The sequence below is a fragment of the Callospermophilus lateralis genome, chromosome 10 (genome assembly GCF_048772815.1).
Source record: "Callospermophilus lateralis isolate mCalLat2 chromosome 10, mCalLat2.hap1, whole genome shotgun sequence".
Classification (NCBI taxonomy): Eukaryota; Metazoa; Chordata; class Mammalia; order Rodentia; family Sciuridae; genus Callospermophilus; species Callospermophilus lateralis.
In genome coordinates this window covers 69495741-69511049 of record NC_135314.1, presented here as the reverse complement: position 1 = coordinate 69511049, position 15309 = coordinate 69495741, and the positions used below count along the sequence as shown (strand labels likewise).

The 15309-nt window shown below is 37.7% G+C and overlaps 1 protein-coding gene across 7 annotated transcripts in view; it reads left to right on the top strand.

The window, feature by feature from the left end:
- Bbx (BBX high mobility group box domain containing) overlaps positions 1-15309 on the top strand; it is a 266094-nt gene that overhangs the window by 243768 nt on the left and 7017 nt on the right. For 3 of the 7 annotated variants that reach the window (XM_076867644.2, XM_076867645.2, XM_076867646.2), the window contains 4 exons: positions 3696-3785; positions 5111-5170; positions 11317-11514; positions 13282-13468. In XM_076867644.2, coding sequence (XP_076723759.1) covers positions 3696-3785; positions 5111-5170; positions 11317-11514; positions 13282-13468 — 535 coding nt within the window. The remainder of the gene's footprint in view (positions 1-3695; positions 3786-5110; positions 5171-11316; positions 11515-13281; positions 13469-15309) is intronic. The other 4 variants (XM_076867648.2, XM_076867647.2, XM_076867649.2 and 1 more) reach the window with 4 other exon arrangements.

Genomic DNA, 15309 nt, shown 5'->3' with positions numbered 1-15309 from the left:
GAAGCATTAGAAGACTCTGAATAATTTTATATCAGTAAATTAGATAACCTAGATAAAACAAACAATTCCAAGAAAGACACAAATTACTGAAACCAATTTAAGATACAGATAACCTGAACAGACCTATAACTATTAAAGAGATTGAGTTAGCCTAAGGGGTTTGAAATATGCCTAAGGAGTACCAAAAAAAAAAAAAAAAAAAAGTCCAGGTTCAGATGGCTTTACCACCAGATTGTACCAAACTTTTAAAGAATTAGTACCAGATCTTCACAAATGAATCCAAAAAAAAAAAATAGAAGGGTGAACACTCCCCAGTTTACTTCGGGACTCATTCCAATGTCAAACTAGACAAAGAAATGAAAACTATAGACCAATATCGTGGGTAATAAGGAGCACAAAAATTCCTTCACTAAATGCTAAGAAATCAAACCAGCAAAATATCAAAGAATTACACACTGTGGTTATGTGATATTTTATCCCAGGATTGTAAGGTTAGTTTAACACCACAAAATCAGTTCATGTAACATTATTTTATCAACAGACTGAAAGCCAAAATCACATGATCATCTCAATAGAGAAAGCATTTGACAAAATTTAGTACTTTTTCACAATAAAGACCGCAAACTTGGAACAGAAAGGAATTCCCTCACCCTGATAGGGCATCTACAAACAACACATAGATAACATTATACTTTTTTTTTAAAGAGAGAGCGAATTTTAATATTTATTTTTTAGTTTTCAGCAGATACAACATCTTTGTTTGTATGTGGTGCTGAGGATCGAACCCGGGCCGCACACATGCCAGGCGAGCGCGCTACCGCTTGAGCCACATCCCCAGCCCAGATAACATTAAACTTAATGGTGAAAAATCAGACACTTTCCCTGATCCTGACATTCAGAAACAGGACAAGTATGTCCACTCTCACCACTTCTATCAACATGGTACTGTGTTCTAAGCAGTAGTTAGGTAAGAAGAAACAAGAAAAGAAAGAAGTAAAACTTACTGACATGAACTTGAATATAGAAAATCCTAAAAAATCCACTAAAATACCCAAATGAGTTTAGTAGGGTTACAGGATACAAAATCAATTATATTTTCATATACTTCCAATGAGCATCCCAAAAATGAAATAAGAAAAATAATTCCATTTACAATAGCACCAAAAAGAATAAAGTACTTAGGAATAAATTTAACAAAAGAAGTGCAATATAATGAAAACTACAAAACATTATAGAAAGAAAAATAGTATAAATGGGAAAATTTCCCATGTTCATAGATTGTAGGACTTAATGTTAGATAGAAACATTCCCCCAAACTAATCTGCACAGTGAGAAAGGTATCATTTCCACAACCTTAAAATGTCCATACTCAAAAAGACAGATAATAGTAAATGTGGAAAAATTGAAACCCTTATTTATATACTGCAAGTGGGAATATAAAATGGTGCAGCTGCTTCTTGGCAGTTCTTTAAAAGGTTAAACATAAAAGTTCTTATTGACCCTGTATTCTACTCCTAGGTGTATGCCCAAGAGAAACAAACACATACATCTACACAAAAACTTGAACATGAATGTTTGTAACAGCAATATTCACAAAAATAAACAATTGATATAAATATCCATCACCTGCTAAATGGATAAACAAGATGTATTATATCCGTGCAATGAAATACTATTCTCCTTATACTGACTACATATAGCATAGATAAGCCCATAAAACATTCTGCTAAATCCTAAGCCAATAGAGAATATTAGTGATTGCTTAGGGAGAGGGGAATTGCAAGTACAGGAGAAGTGATAACTAAAAGATGTGTGGTTTATTTTTGAGGTGATGAAATATTCTAAAATTTGGGGATGTTTGCAAGTATCTCTGAATATCAAAAACATTGAATTATATACTTTAAATGAGTGAACTGTTTTATATGTGAAGTATATTTCAGTAGAACCTTTTTGTTTTTAATCAGCTTAATGATAATTTTGTGAAGGAAAGGCAGATCACAAGGGATGGGAATGGGGTGGGGTGGCAGTTTTGTAAAGGGTGGTCTGGAGATACTTGAGCAAAACCTTGAAGGTGGTGAGGAAGTTGGAAGAACATTTTCTGGGCAGAGCTGACAGCCAACATAGAGATCCTACTAGCAGGGGAGAGACTTTGTATGTGCAGGGAGTAGCCAAGGAGGCCACTGTGCTAGAGAGAAGTGAAGCAGGATGTGAGCTTATAGATACAATGGAAATTTGTAAGGTGGCTGGCTTTTCAAATACACAGCAGCGTACTGGGGTGATGCATCTGTGAGCTGGTATTTAAAGCCCTGAGACCAGAAGTAATCACCAAAGAAAGGAGAATCAATAGGGAAGAGGACAAGAACCACTCTAGAGTCCAGGGCTTTCCAAACCTAAGACATCTGGGGAAAGGAAGTTGCAGAAGAGACAAAGAGGGAAAGATCAATGAGGGAAGAGAGAAAGAAAAACAGCTGTGTCCTGGAATCCAGGTGAAGGAAGCATTGAAGGCAGAAGGTGGACCTAGAGGGAACAGCTAGATTGGAAGATGCATGAGCACCATGAGCCTCAGCTGTTGGCCTTCATGCAGCAGGTTTTCATGAGTGGCTGGGTGAAAGCCTGATTGTAGTGAGTTTAAGACAAAACAGAAGGAGAGAACTTAGAGACAGCAAAGGCAGTCCTGTCCTCTGAGGGGAATTTCACTGCAAGTGGAAACCTGCAGTGGACATGAGGGAAGTTTGGGAGAACTTTTTTTTTTTTTAAATTTGGAACAAATAACATATGTTTGCTTACTGATGGAATGACCCATTAGAGAGGGAGGCAGGCATATAGTTATGCTCTCCTAGGAGAGCATATCACAGAGGCTGGTAGGTGGGGAGATGCAGCAGGAGCTGCTTGTAACACTGCTCACTTTAATCGTCGCACCAACCATGTGAGTTAGGCACTGCAGTTGATTTCCATGTACAGATGAGGAAATAGGAGTTATGTAAATTTATGCATACAGGAGTATCCTCGAAGTATAGAAAGTGCCTACTTTGGGGAGGTCATTGCTATCGTTGGTATTTCTAATTAATTGGAAAACCTCAATTCCGTTTTCATCTGAGACAACTAAGATGGATTCTGAGATTTCTCCCCTTCCATTCCAGGAAAAAAAAAAAAAAAGTTTTGTTTTGTTTTGTTGGTTTTCCAAATATCTTTCTGTTTTTAAATCACTTTTTTCTTCCTAGAGTAGCCTCCAAAAAGACCAGAAAGCTACCTAATGCTCTCAGGTCAGCTGTCATCCTGTAGGTGCTGTCCTTGTGAAAGTCAGTTCTCTTAGGCGATGAAATCCACATGCCATTCTTTCCTTCATGACATTGGCATCTAAAGTGGAACCTTTGCTCTGTAATAGACCATCACCATGCTTCTGGTACTGGTTGCAATCCGTTTCCACCCACTTACTCTGCAGTTTCTGCCTAGAAAGTTCCAGCCCTAATGGAGGCTTCTGCCCAATACTTTCCAAGGAAAATCTCACTGGGTTTTACATAAGCCTAAAGAAAAGGGCAGAGTCCCAAGATGAGTGGAGATGCAAGATGATGTTTCTTGCAGTTGGATTTACTCTTTCCAGAGGAGGGAGGAGGGTGTAATTGTTTTAAAACACACAATATTGTTTTGTAAAGCATTGCAAATTTAAAATATATTCATATTAATATTGTCTGTAGGTCCTTTCCAGTCTCAGAAAAAGAACTTATTCCACAAAATTGTCAGCAAATATAAGCACAAAAAGGAGAAGCCTAATGTTCCAGAAAAAGGTATTGGTGCCTTCCATCCTCCATTAAGGTTTCTTGATCGTCTCCATTGCCAGCTCATCTTGAGTGAAGCTTCCGTGTGCACCTCCTTTGCCTTTCTCTCCCCTGTGCTTGCTTCAGTGTCATCAGCTCCTGACTGGGCATTTTTGTTCTTTCTAGACTCTGCAGCTAATTATAAACTTCCATCCCTTGGATTCCTACTCAAATCCATATTTGTCTTTTTGTACAGAGTTCCATATGAATTTTAAAATTGATTCTTCTCATCTACATTTGGTACCTTTTGTAATTTAGTCTTTTTGACCTCGTGTCTATTTATTTCTTTGGCTCTCTTTTTCCCCCCCATGTCTGGCCGCCCTTTACACCATAACCACATTTTTCTGCTTCCTGAAATCTTCATATTCATGTCAAAGTCCCACTGTTGGGGATTGCCATGGACATTTTTCTCCACTCCTAAGTTCTAACTTGCCTCTTTTCCTCCTCTGTGTACTTCAATATTGGCTGAACTCTTCTCCCAACTCCTACAGTCACATAACTGTTATTTCCAGAGGGCCCTAGAGACTTAATGTACCCCACCCCTCCTCTCCTCTGAACATCTATCTCATTGTTATGATCTTGATGGGCCCTTGAACCTCTTCAGGACTCATCTCAAGATCTCTTTCTTGGAGTTCAGGACTCCTTCTTCACATAAAATATAAATCTTCCCATCTGGCTCAGTATAGCCACAAGTCCTGGAGGTTGGGCTTTAGTGTCTGCCTGCATGTCAGTGTCAAGCCATAAACCGACTCATTTGATGCACACTCGCATCCTACTTGCATGGCCAGATGTGAAGCACTCTGTGCTTCCTGAGTGAGGCTCTCACTAGCAGCTGTCTTCTGTGTAGGCGAATGCGCCTGTGTGTGCCTGTGTGTAACATCCTCTTACTAAATGTGGGCTTTCACCTCTACTCAGCCTCTTTTTTGTTTGTTTGTTTTGTGTATTTATGTATATTTTTTTTCATTTGCTTCCAGTGAAGAAACTTTTTTTTTCAGGTAAAATTGTCATACCCTTTACTGATCTTCAAATTTTCTGTATTAAAGTCAAAGAAATTACCCAACAGTGTATTTCACAAAAGACAAATTTTGTTTATCCATTTCCTGTGTAGCCTCCAGCCATAGCTTCATTAGTTTAGTTAGCAAATACAATTTGAGAACAAAATAATTGAAATAAAATTCCATTTTATTTTTATGGTGTTTCATATTTAAGTTACTTTGTACATAACCTTATTTTTATAGTATTTATATCCATATTAGGAATACAGTTTCACATTTTTTTTCTATCATTATTTTTAGGAAGTGGGGATAAATGGTCAAACAAGCAACTCTACTTGGATGCCATTCACCCTACAGAAGGTAAAAGAATCAACATAAGTGTTTAATTTCAGATAGTCTAAGTTGAAAATTGAATAATTTTTATAGACTTAAAAAAGTCATCATTTATATAGGTTCAACCAATAGCATTAGAATTTGTGTTAATAATTACATTTTAAGGTTTCCTGCAAAGAGTCAGACAGAATATATTGTGGTGTTTAATTTATGAAAGGAGAATTTGAAACCTTTGAATGACATTAACCAGAGATTTGAGTTTTGTTTATGACATTAATGACTCACTCTGGTGAGTGTTAATTTATATGAGTTAAGGAGCCATCTTTCCCTTCTTCCCATTGCTTCCCCTTTTCTCATCATAGATAATTTTAAAGACCTGAATACTTTTGTGTACTTAATTTGAAAACTAGAAGGAATCTTAGCGATTATCCAGTTTGGACCTCTTTGATTTACTTATGTGCAGAAAAGGAACCTGTCTACAAAATATAGTTTTTCCTTTACTGAAAAGGAGAAAAAAATCAATATGTACATTTGACCCTAGTCACTTTTCAGAAATACTCATATTTTTAAGGTATTTATAAAAGATATTCATGTTTAGCAAGGTATGGTAGCACATGCCTGTAATCCTGGGACTTGGGATGCTGAAGCAGGATTCTGAGTTCAAGGCCATCCTTAGCAACCTAGTGAGAGCTTGTCTTAAAATATTTTTTTTTAAAGAAAGGAGTGTATAACTCGGTGGAAGTTAAATTCCCAGTTACCAACCCCCCAGTGCCAGTTCTAGTTTGAGTTACATTTATCAAAAACTTTTTTGGTTTAATGCCACGTCTGCTTTTGCATCATTTTACTTTTACAGAAAATGACACCAATATGAATGTTTTCTGACCCATTATTTCACATTCACAACCTCTGTGAAGTATTATTTCTGCCTAAGTGCAGGCGGAACAAAATATGAATTGTGCTTTTCCCAGCCTTCAGTCCTAACATCCCCAAATTGAATTATTAGCTCTTTTGTATTATAAAAATATATTACACACATTTTTTATAAATATAAGATACTGATGACCTATCAGAGAAAGCTAAAGGCATTTAAGACCACATTACTCTTCCCTTCAAATGATACCATTTTAAATACTTTCTTTTTTGTTTTGTTTTGCTTAGCTTTTTTTATACACTAAAAATGCTGAGTTGCCACAACTAGTGCAGTATGGCAGAAAGAACACTTAACATAGGGAATTAGGTAGGTTATCAGATCTGCCACTAATCAGCATTTTTCAGTAGGACAGATTGTTTAGGATTTACTGTCCACATTTGTCCTATGTACATATGTGGTTCTCATGTGTTGAGGGATTGGGTGAATGATAGGATGTAGTAATTCAAAAATCACAAATTTCATTTTCCCCTTAACACTTGATGATTTTGTTACTTTGGTATCTTTTGTGGAGAATGTGATGCTAGAAGCACCATATTCTGCAGCCCTAATTTTCTGCCTTTCAGAGATAGAAAAGTAAATCAATTTTGAATCTTACAGGTAGTCCTCAGAGGTTAGTAGAAATAGAATTATTATTGGTGATATTTAATTATAGATATTATTAATGTATATGGAACACAGCTTTGAAGAGGATGCACTGAAAAATGCATGCTGTTTATTTATTGTAGAGTACAAGTTCATTTCAAATGGCCAGGAAAAAAGGGAATCAATTTGAGCATCAGAAAATTACTAGTAATTTAAAGTGACCTTTCTTGGTTATTTATTTTCATACCACTCCCAGCCTTTACTGGTTCAGGTGGTGACTATGTGCTTTTGAATTATCTAAGCCCTTTACTTCATCCTCTCTCTCACCTATGGCCAGATCTCTGCTTATTACAGCTTTGCTTTAGAAAAAGCAAAATGGCGTAAATACTTAGGGACAGAAAATGAAGCCATAATCCAGGATAATTTTAACATGTATAAGCCATTTGGCACAAAAGTTAGGAGTTGTTTGTAGCTAGTGTCTATAATAAAAGCCTTGATTCACCTGAGGCTGTCCAGCTATTCAGCTGTCCCTGACTTCTGTTAAAGTGGATGACTTGAAGTTCACTTGTACTTTTTTTTTTTTTTACAACATCCTGTGTAGAATTGCTTTTGCAACACTGTTCTTTCCCAAAATATCTGAAATCTTTAGATCTGAGGGTTAAATGCTAAACTTATAATTTGTTGTGTTTTTTCTCCTATGCTTTTAAAACTAAAAAATGGCTAAATCACTTCTCAAAACTTTTATATAACAACTAAATATATTGCCTATAACCTAGAATTAAAGGTACAATTTTCTCATAAAGAAGACCCACTTCTGCTGCCATATTTGTTTCTGTGAGAACATGCTGTTACATGTCCATGATGTTTCTAATTGCAATAATAATATAATTAATACAACTTCATAGTTTACAAAGGACTTTCACATATGTTTTTAAAATTTCATCTTCATAGCAGCCCCATTGAATTAAGGAAGGTTTTATTAATCCCAAACACATGGCAGGGAATTGAAGCATGACCAATACAAGCAAAAGGGAAGAAACTTGGATTCATGCCATTGAAGCCCCTTTGACTACTACAGTTTCAATTGTTCAGACATATTTATGGACTTTTTAGTCCTTGTTTGGTTCAGATGTAAATATAGAAGGTATATTACCCCTCCTCCCCCCCAAAAAACACCCCAAAACCTCAGACTAGGAATCTCCATCAGATTAGTTTATTTTCAGTAAGTAAATGTAATCACAGGTAGGAGAGAGACTCTGGTTTATAGTTAGATTTTTCAAACACAATCCTCAGTTTCCATTCTAACTTGATCTCCTTTCTCAGCTTTGAAATAGTTGCTATATAACTTAAGCAAAGTCTCCCAGAACCTTAAATAAGTCTCATTCATTTGATTCTTTTTCCTTTTTTCTATTCAGAATCTGATTGCTGTATTAGTGCATGGGAAACCAATCAAAGGCAATGAGATTTCAGATCTAGCTATAATAATTCAAATTGAATCCTCCAGTTGCAAAGTGAATTCATGATTCCAGTGGCCTCCTGGGGTACAATCCACATGCAGTACTGCTTTTCCCCGAACATTTTCTCAACATTTGGGGAGTAGAGTTTGGAAAACAAGACAGCCTCTTATTGTCACATTCCTAATGTGGCTCCAGGAGTGAGCTCATATTATCACTCTCAGATGATGCACTTAAAGTGTGTTATGGTTATTGTTGAGTATAAAATCTAGCCCAGTGGACTTGTTCTTAGTGCTTGGGTAGTCTTGTATGTTCAATTAAAAGCCAAAAGAGAAATGACTAATTTGCTTTTAGACGACAAAGCCCTTTCTTTTCTCGCATTCCCATTAGTTCCTGGGGTGTGTTGAGGGGAGAGGGAGAGCAGGACATAGGTGCCTCTGAGCCTCCTCTGAGCCTTTTCATTTCACATCCCACACCACCCAGCCTTTTGTTTGCTCTGCCACTGTCAAATCTTCTGTCCCAGAAGAGTACTTTTTAGACTCAACCTTACTTTCCTTCCCCAGTTTTCTCTTAGGAAAAGGTTCTCTGTGAGGGCTAACCTTGAGTGCGGTCCTTGGTATAACTCTAGTAAGGTCATATTCTGTACTTTTTTCATATATGGATGATCTACAGGGGTCATGATTCCTTCTAAGTCTAGTAAGTTTGGAGGAGACTTCTGGGTAAGCAGTGTTACCTGCTTTTGTTGGGGGTGGTACTTATGAGAACTTCCAGTGTATTATTTTTTACCTTTTTCCCTTGCCCTGCAACCAGATGCACTCTTTTACTGTCTCCCAATATGCCTGTGTGTTGTAACTTGAGTGTTGCTGATATCCTTTGGCTGGCTGGCTGGTCTTGGACCCTCTAGCTCCTTTTCTGCTAAGTAGATGCTGGGATTTTGAAATTTCCCACGGCCATATGTTTGGGATTTTTTTTACTGTTAAACATTGAATTAACAGTAGATTCCCCATTTGTAGTCCTTTTGCCCCCATGCCCTTGGCTTCTTACAGTGATTTTACCAATTTATCTAGAACAAATTAGAAAAGGAACAACCATTTAAAAGAATTGAAATCATTTGAAGAAGTCACCAGTAGAAAAGAAAACAGTGCTATGCAAGGGAGTGCTATTGTTCCTCAACCTTGGGACTCTGAACTGAATGAGGGCTTGTTTGTTTTCCTACCCAAAACTAACTGTAGACCCTGTGGCAAAAGGATTATTTTAGGTCTGAATCTCTAGATTAGAGCTAATCTAGTCCACTCTCTGTTTTTACATGAAGAAACTGAGACCTGTGGTCCCAGAGTTAATGAATTACAAAGTCAACAGTGGAATCCAGGTCTCTGTTTATTTCCATTACCCCTGTTGATGTGGAAATCTGATCATCTCTTCCAGCTTGTTTGTCCTTTTTCTGGTAACTATTTCTTTTATCTCCTTGTACCTTCTTTCCATAAACAGTTCTTCCAATGTACTGTACCTTTCATCTTTGGAACCTGGCCACACCCTTCTTTCTGCAAGTTTTTGACTTCTCTAGGAAGAGGAATTAGAAAAAGGGAATAGATTAATATTCTTTTGGAATGGCCATCTATAATGTAGTGATCACACTACAGAGGTGAATAAGACTCCTTCTGTAATCCGAAGAGATTGGGAACATTGCCAGATAATTGGTGTTTTTCAGTTTTTGTTTTGTTTAGTTTTTTTTTTTCTTAAATAATTGTTATCTTAAGCCTATCCCCACACAGCCATCTGTTAAGCAATACTGAGATACTGACATAATGCCAAGCCACAAATCATGGTGTAATTTCTGTGTCTGTACTTTATTTTAATGAAATTGAAATTACTTCCCATTTGTTTTAGAATGTGAAGCCTAGAATCAACTTCGTTCCTTTTAGGCATCTTTCAAAGACAAGGTTTCATCATGATTTACAGGACAAAGGACTTATTAATTCATAGCCTGTTTTCCCATCTCCTAAGCCCATTAGAGAGCTAAATTAAAAATCTTATAGGAGGCCTGTACACCAACAAGTGTGTTTTTTCACACCCTAAGCTAATCTTGCTCCATTTTCCTCTTATTTTAGCTGTTCTTCGTTTTTATGTTTTATGCATTGCTTTATTCTAGTGTCTACCTTTAGATCCACCTTCTGACATAAATATCTTCGATTATTCATCAGGTTTCCTTTGCTTTAAGTTTGTTTTGTCAGACCTTGATTTTCTGATCCATAGTCCCCTCTTTTAAAAAATAATTTCTATGTCTGTTTTAAAAGATTGGATGGTTACAAAGTAGGAGGGTGGGGGCCAGACCTGTTTTCCCTGCCTAAAAATGCTTTGGCCGCAGGAATGGAAAAAAAAAGAAATCTCAATCATAGCACTTGTCTACATGTATATACTCATAAATGAACTGAACTCATGTCTGCATATTCTTTTTCACTTTTGAATTAAAGGGATGAGAATGATGAACTCCAAAGGAAACAAGTATATAAAACACAAGTATTCTCATCAAATTTAAGCCAGAGATAAAGGCTTTAATTGCAAGTGTGTTCTTTACTCTTGATATGGTGACTCAGGATACAAGAGTATACTATTAAATTATTTATTAGTTTTACCGTGAGTGTACCTACAACTAGTCTCTCTGTCAGCATGTGAGACTTAATTAAATTACCTCACTCACCTTGTCCTAGAACTCGGTGAATGGGAGGGTTTTATGTGTACTCACTTCGCAAGTGTTTGTCCTGTCCTTAATGAGAGTCAATGTGCACAAAAGGAGGTCAGTTCTCACAGATTCTTTTCTCAGTCCAGCCTGGTGCTTAGAAGCAAATGTCCCAACCATCAATGTAAAATTATGAAGCATGGGACCCTGATCATAGCTAGGACTTGGGGTCTATTGAGATATAGATTTATATACGTTATCCTCCCTACCAACCTGCAAGATTCAAAGGCTTAGAAAATGTTAAAAGAGAAGGTATCTTCATACTCTGCCCATTATTTATCAGAAGAAGTACACTTAAGTAGTAAACATTATAGAAAGTGTGTTTTAAAATTTTTTCATCAATAGTCTGAAAACTCTGACTATAAATTCCCTATTCGGATAGGTCTGAAATTTGGAAATGTTTCCTTCCAAGAATAATGTCAATATCTTGTGTTTTGTGTGTAACTATGTATGGTTTGTCTTGTTTCAGCCATATTTTCAGAAGACAAAAACACCATAGAGCCTGCTTATAAGGTTAAAAATGTCTCATCCATTCCCAACACTCCAGAGCCAACAACAATGCAAGAACCTTTGGTGGGCAGCCAAAAGAGAAAAGCAAGGAAAACCAAGATCACACACCTTGTCAGGACAGCAGACGGCCGGGTATCACCAGCAGGAGGTACTTTGGGTAAGAAGAGGGAGCTCCAGGCAGAGATGTTCAGAGTCTCATTGGCCAGCAAATGACTATAAGCCAATGGTGGCATCTCATTGAAAAATGGACTGTTCTCTAGCTTTATATAGATTTTCAAGCATGTCTTATTCCACACTTTAAAAATCATACCTATTTTCCAAGAGCATATTTGAATTCCTAGAAAAGAAAGGTAAATTTAGGACTGTTAGCTTCTTCCTCTTTTTTTTTTTTTTTTCAAGCATGCACAGAAACAGTCTTGAAGTAAACTCCAGAATAGCCTAGACTTTTAAAGGTACTAGATGAATCTGTGTTATCCCATGGTCTGGTATTCATGTCACTGCAAAGTAGATTATCAGGCATTCAAACCAGTGGATTAGGTACCTTGGAATACATCCTTATTTTCTGTAGAGCTGAAAGGAAGCCTGAGAATGCACGAATTTCTTGTCTTATCTACCCAAATAGTAAAAATGCCCCATTTTCAGTCAGGACTTGAGTCTGTCTTTATTGGTCCTGGTGGCCTCCATGACAATAGAATTTCCTGAGGGACCCAGTGTAAAGGGATAGAACAGTGAATAAGAGCATCTCTCCAAAAGTTCTTGGGGATGCTGTGTCATCTGGACATTAGTGATCTTTGGTTTTTGACATCTCCAGAATTTCATTTTACTTGATTTGGATCAATCTAGGTGTTCATAGAAACAAACTGTTTGCTGAGTTAGAATTGGAAGATAAAGTTAATTTGGGGGTATCTTTTTTTTTTTTTTTTGCACAAATTGACTGTTAGAACCATAAAGCATGTTAAAGACGCTGAATCGAATTCAACTCTTTGAAGAGGTGGAATTTTGTGCTGAAAACATTCAACTGAGTAGAAGTGGAATGAGGATATAAATCTTGATATCTTGATGTTTAGTCCAGCTGATCCCTCTCTCCTCCCCTTTTCAATCTGTGTTCTGTTCTGAGACTGATTTTATAGATTGTTAATTTTCACTTGTAGGAAGAAATAAGGATTCTAGAAAACACTCCCTTTTATGTAGCAAAACACCATACCAGCTTTATACCCTAATATATGACATTCACATCTTTTATTACTTGTTTTCTATATTTTAAATCTTTTAAAACTCATGATGAAAATTCCCCTTCCTCTGTAATGTCTACATAATAAAGAAAATATTCTCATTTCTAGCAGGTGTATTAGCATAGCATTTCATCTACCTCTTCATAAATACCAGAGGACCTCTTAACTTCCCTCCAGTAGGTCTTCAGAACAAAACAACAACATGGGATCTCATTAGGATTGATTAATCTGATAGTTAGCCTATCTGGTTAGCCTATCCCTAAGTGTTAATATCACAGCACATCAAATGTCCAAGTTGCCATGGTAGGTCACCCTACGGCTTCATGAAAATTCATGAGAAATGTTTAGTCAGCTCGGGTTTTAAGGGTCCAGTGGCTGAAGTCCCTTGGGTTTTATTTTGGCCAAGGTTCATTTTCCTCCTTCCTCTAAGACTGACCCATTCTTTGACTTTGAATAAAACAGCTTGTCTTCAGCTCAGCTTCACTGTCCATAATTTCAGGGTGCAACTGAGTTTAATAAAAGTGCTTTGTCACTGTGGAAGAAGAGATTCTGTGAAACTCATAATATGCAATGAATAGCCGAAGTGAATAGTAAAGAAACCTAGCTCTTTTCATTCTCTGGCACATTTCCTTAGTGTTCCTTCTCTGGAGAGCAGAATGATCCTCTTATGATGGATTTCGCTTTTGTTACAGATGACAAACCAAAGGAGCAACTGCAGAGGAGTCTCCCTAAAGCAACTGAGACAGACTGCAGTGATGAGTGCTCACACAACACTGAGGCTGAGGAGACACGGAGCAGCACTCCAGAGATGCCTGCTGTGTCTGCCTTCTTCAGCCTCGCTGCACTGGCCGAAGTGGCAGCCATGGAGAATGTGCACAGGTCAGTGGTGTGACTTAGATGGAGGAAAAAATATGGAAACCAGATCAACCTTTCTCAAGTGATTTGTGGCAATTTTTATTATGTAGTGGAGTTCAGAGTAGTTCAGGAGCATTATTGTTTATGTGAGGTGTTACAGAAGTTTATGTGCTAGTTTACAGTATGGGGAAAATGTAAGAAAATATAGCCAGCTAAGTATTTCATTTTGAATATATTGTCCGTTGGCTAATCTGGATTTCCATAAAAATCTGAGAGCAGGGAAGCTGTATCATCTAACCTTTAAGTGTGAGAATCACAGACAGGGCTTTAGTCTCTGAAAACAGAGATCTTGAGCAAGATCATTAACCTGTCTTCACTCAATGTTTTCTTTTATAAAATGGGGGTGGGAAGCACTCATTTCATTGAGATACTGCGTGGAATGACACAGTACTCATGTGGGGATACCCCTGCAGAAGAAGGTGCTAGCAGCAGTGGTGGCCAGCCATCACAACAGTACAGTTTAGGGGAATGAGTGTTTTGGCAACTGACTCATGGCAGGCAGGAGACTTGGAATTTTCTTCAACTCTCTGTGATCTACTACAAAGTAATTTATTCTCTGCATTTCAGTTTTTTCATTTTACATTGAGCATAATGATATATCCCCAAAGAATTGCAAAAGTTCTAAGGATCAGAGGAAATCATAGTTGTGAAAACCCTTTGAACTCAGTGAAGGCCCACAGGAAGTGTACTAACTTCTAAGTGTATAATTGAGTATTCTGCTACTTAATAGGTCCTTTGGGAAGGCAAAAAAAAAAAAAAGGCTTTGTAAATTCTGGTATTTCATACTGAATTTTATCTGTGGGTAATCAGAAGTTATTTTCGCGGACTTTCGTAAAAAGTGCTTGAAACCCAGCACACCCTGGATAGCTGCCTGTAGGACCTCAGGCTCCTTTCACATTTTCAGGTAAACCCATAGGCCCCTCTGTGAACTTGGTTTGCTTCTTGCCTTTTACCTGTCATGTTCTAGGTCTAGTGCTTGTTCACAAGTAGCTCTAGATATTCCAAGACGTCAGATATCCTTTCATGTGTACACTGCAAATTCCCATTAGCAAGAGACTGCTGACAGACATTGTTAAATGTGCTTGGGTCTCTGAGAGAGGCACTTCTCCACTTGTGGAATTTTACAGTTGAGTATAGAAGACAACGCATGACATGCAAAGAGAATTTTAAATGCCTGCCTGAATGTTGCTAAGTGTCCCTGTGAATTATGGAAATAGGTAGGTAGAATAAGAATTCAAAGGAGTGTCATAATTTAGGGCTCAGAAAATGTCATCACCTAGTCACCCTCATTGCTCCCTAAGTTCTCTCCAAACATGACTGTGATCACACCATCACTCTGCTAACCAGCCTTCCATGATTCCCAGTTTTTAAAAGTAGAAAGCAGAAACAAGCCTTTCCATTCTCATCTCTCTAGTGCCTCTACACCCTGCCCTGCATTAACACACACTCTTGCTCCTTTCCAGATTAGCCAAGTTCTTGCCTTTGTACATCCTCCTCTCAGGTGAACGGCTGCTGCTCCTTCCACCTCCCACGCCTGGTCCTCTTCTCTCAGCCTGCCTGCTGCTCCTGCTGCATCTTCCATGCTGCCGCTCACTCTGTGTACTTCCTGCCTGAGAACAGCTGCCACATTGGGTTGCAATTATTTGTTGATGCTTCTGTCTCGTTTCAGTATATTTTGAAAGGAAAGCACCGGTTTTATTCTTCATGCCCCAGCTTGCTTAGACAACTTCTCTTACACCAATGGGTGAATGAACAAATGAGGTAGTTCTTGAAGTTTAACTGACAAAGTTAGGTAGCAGGCATAG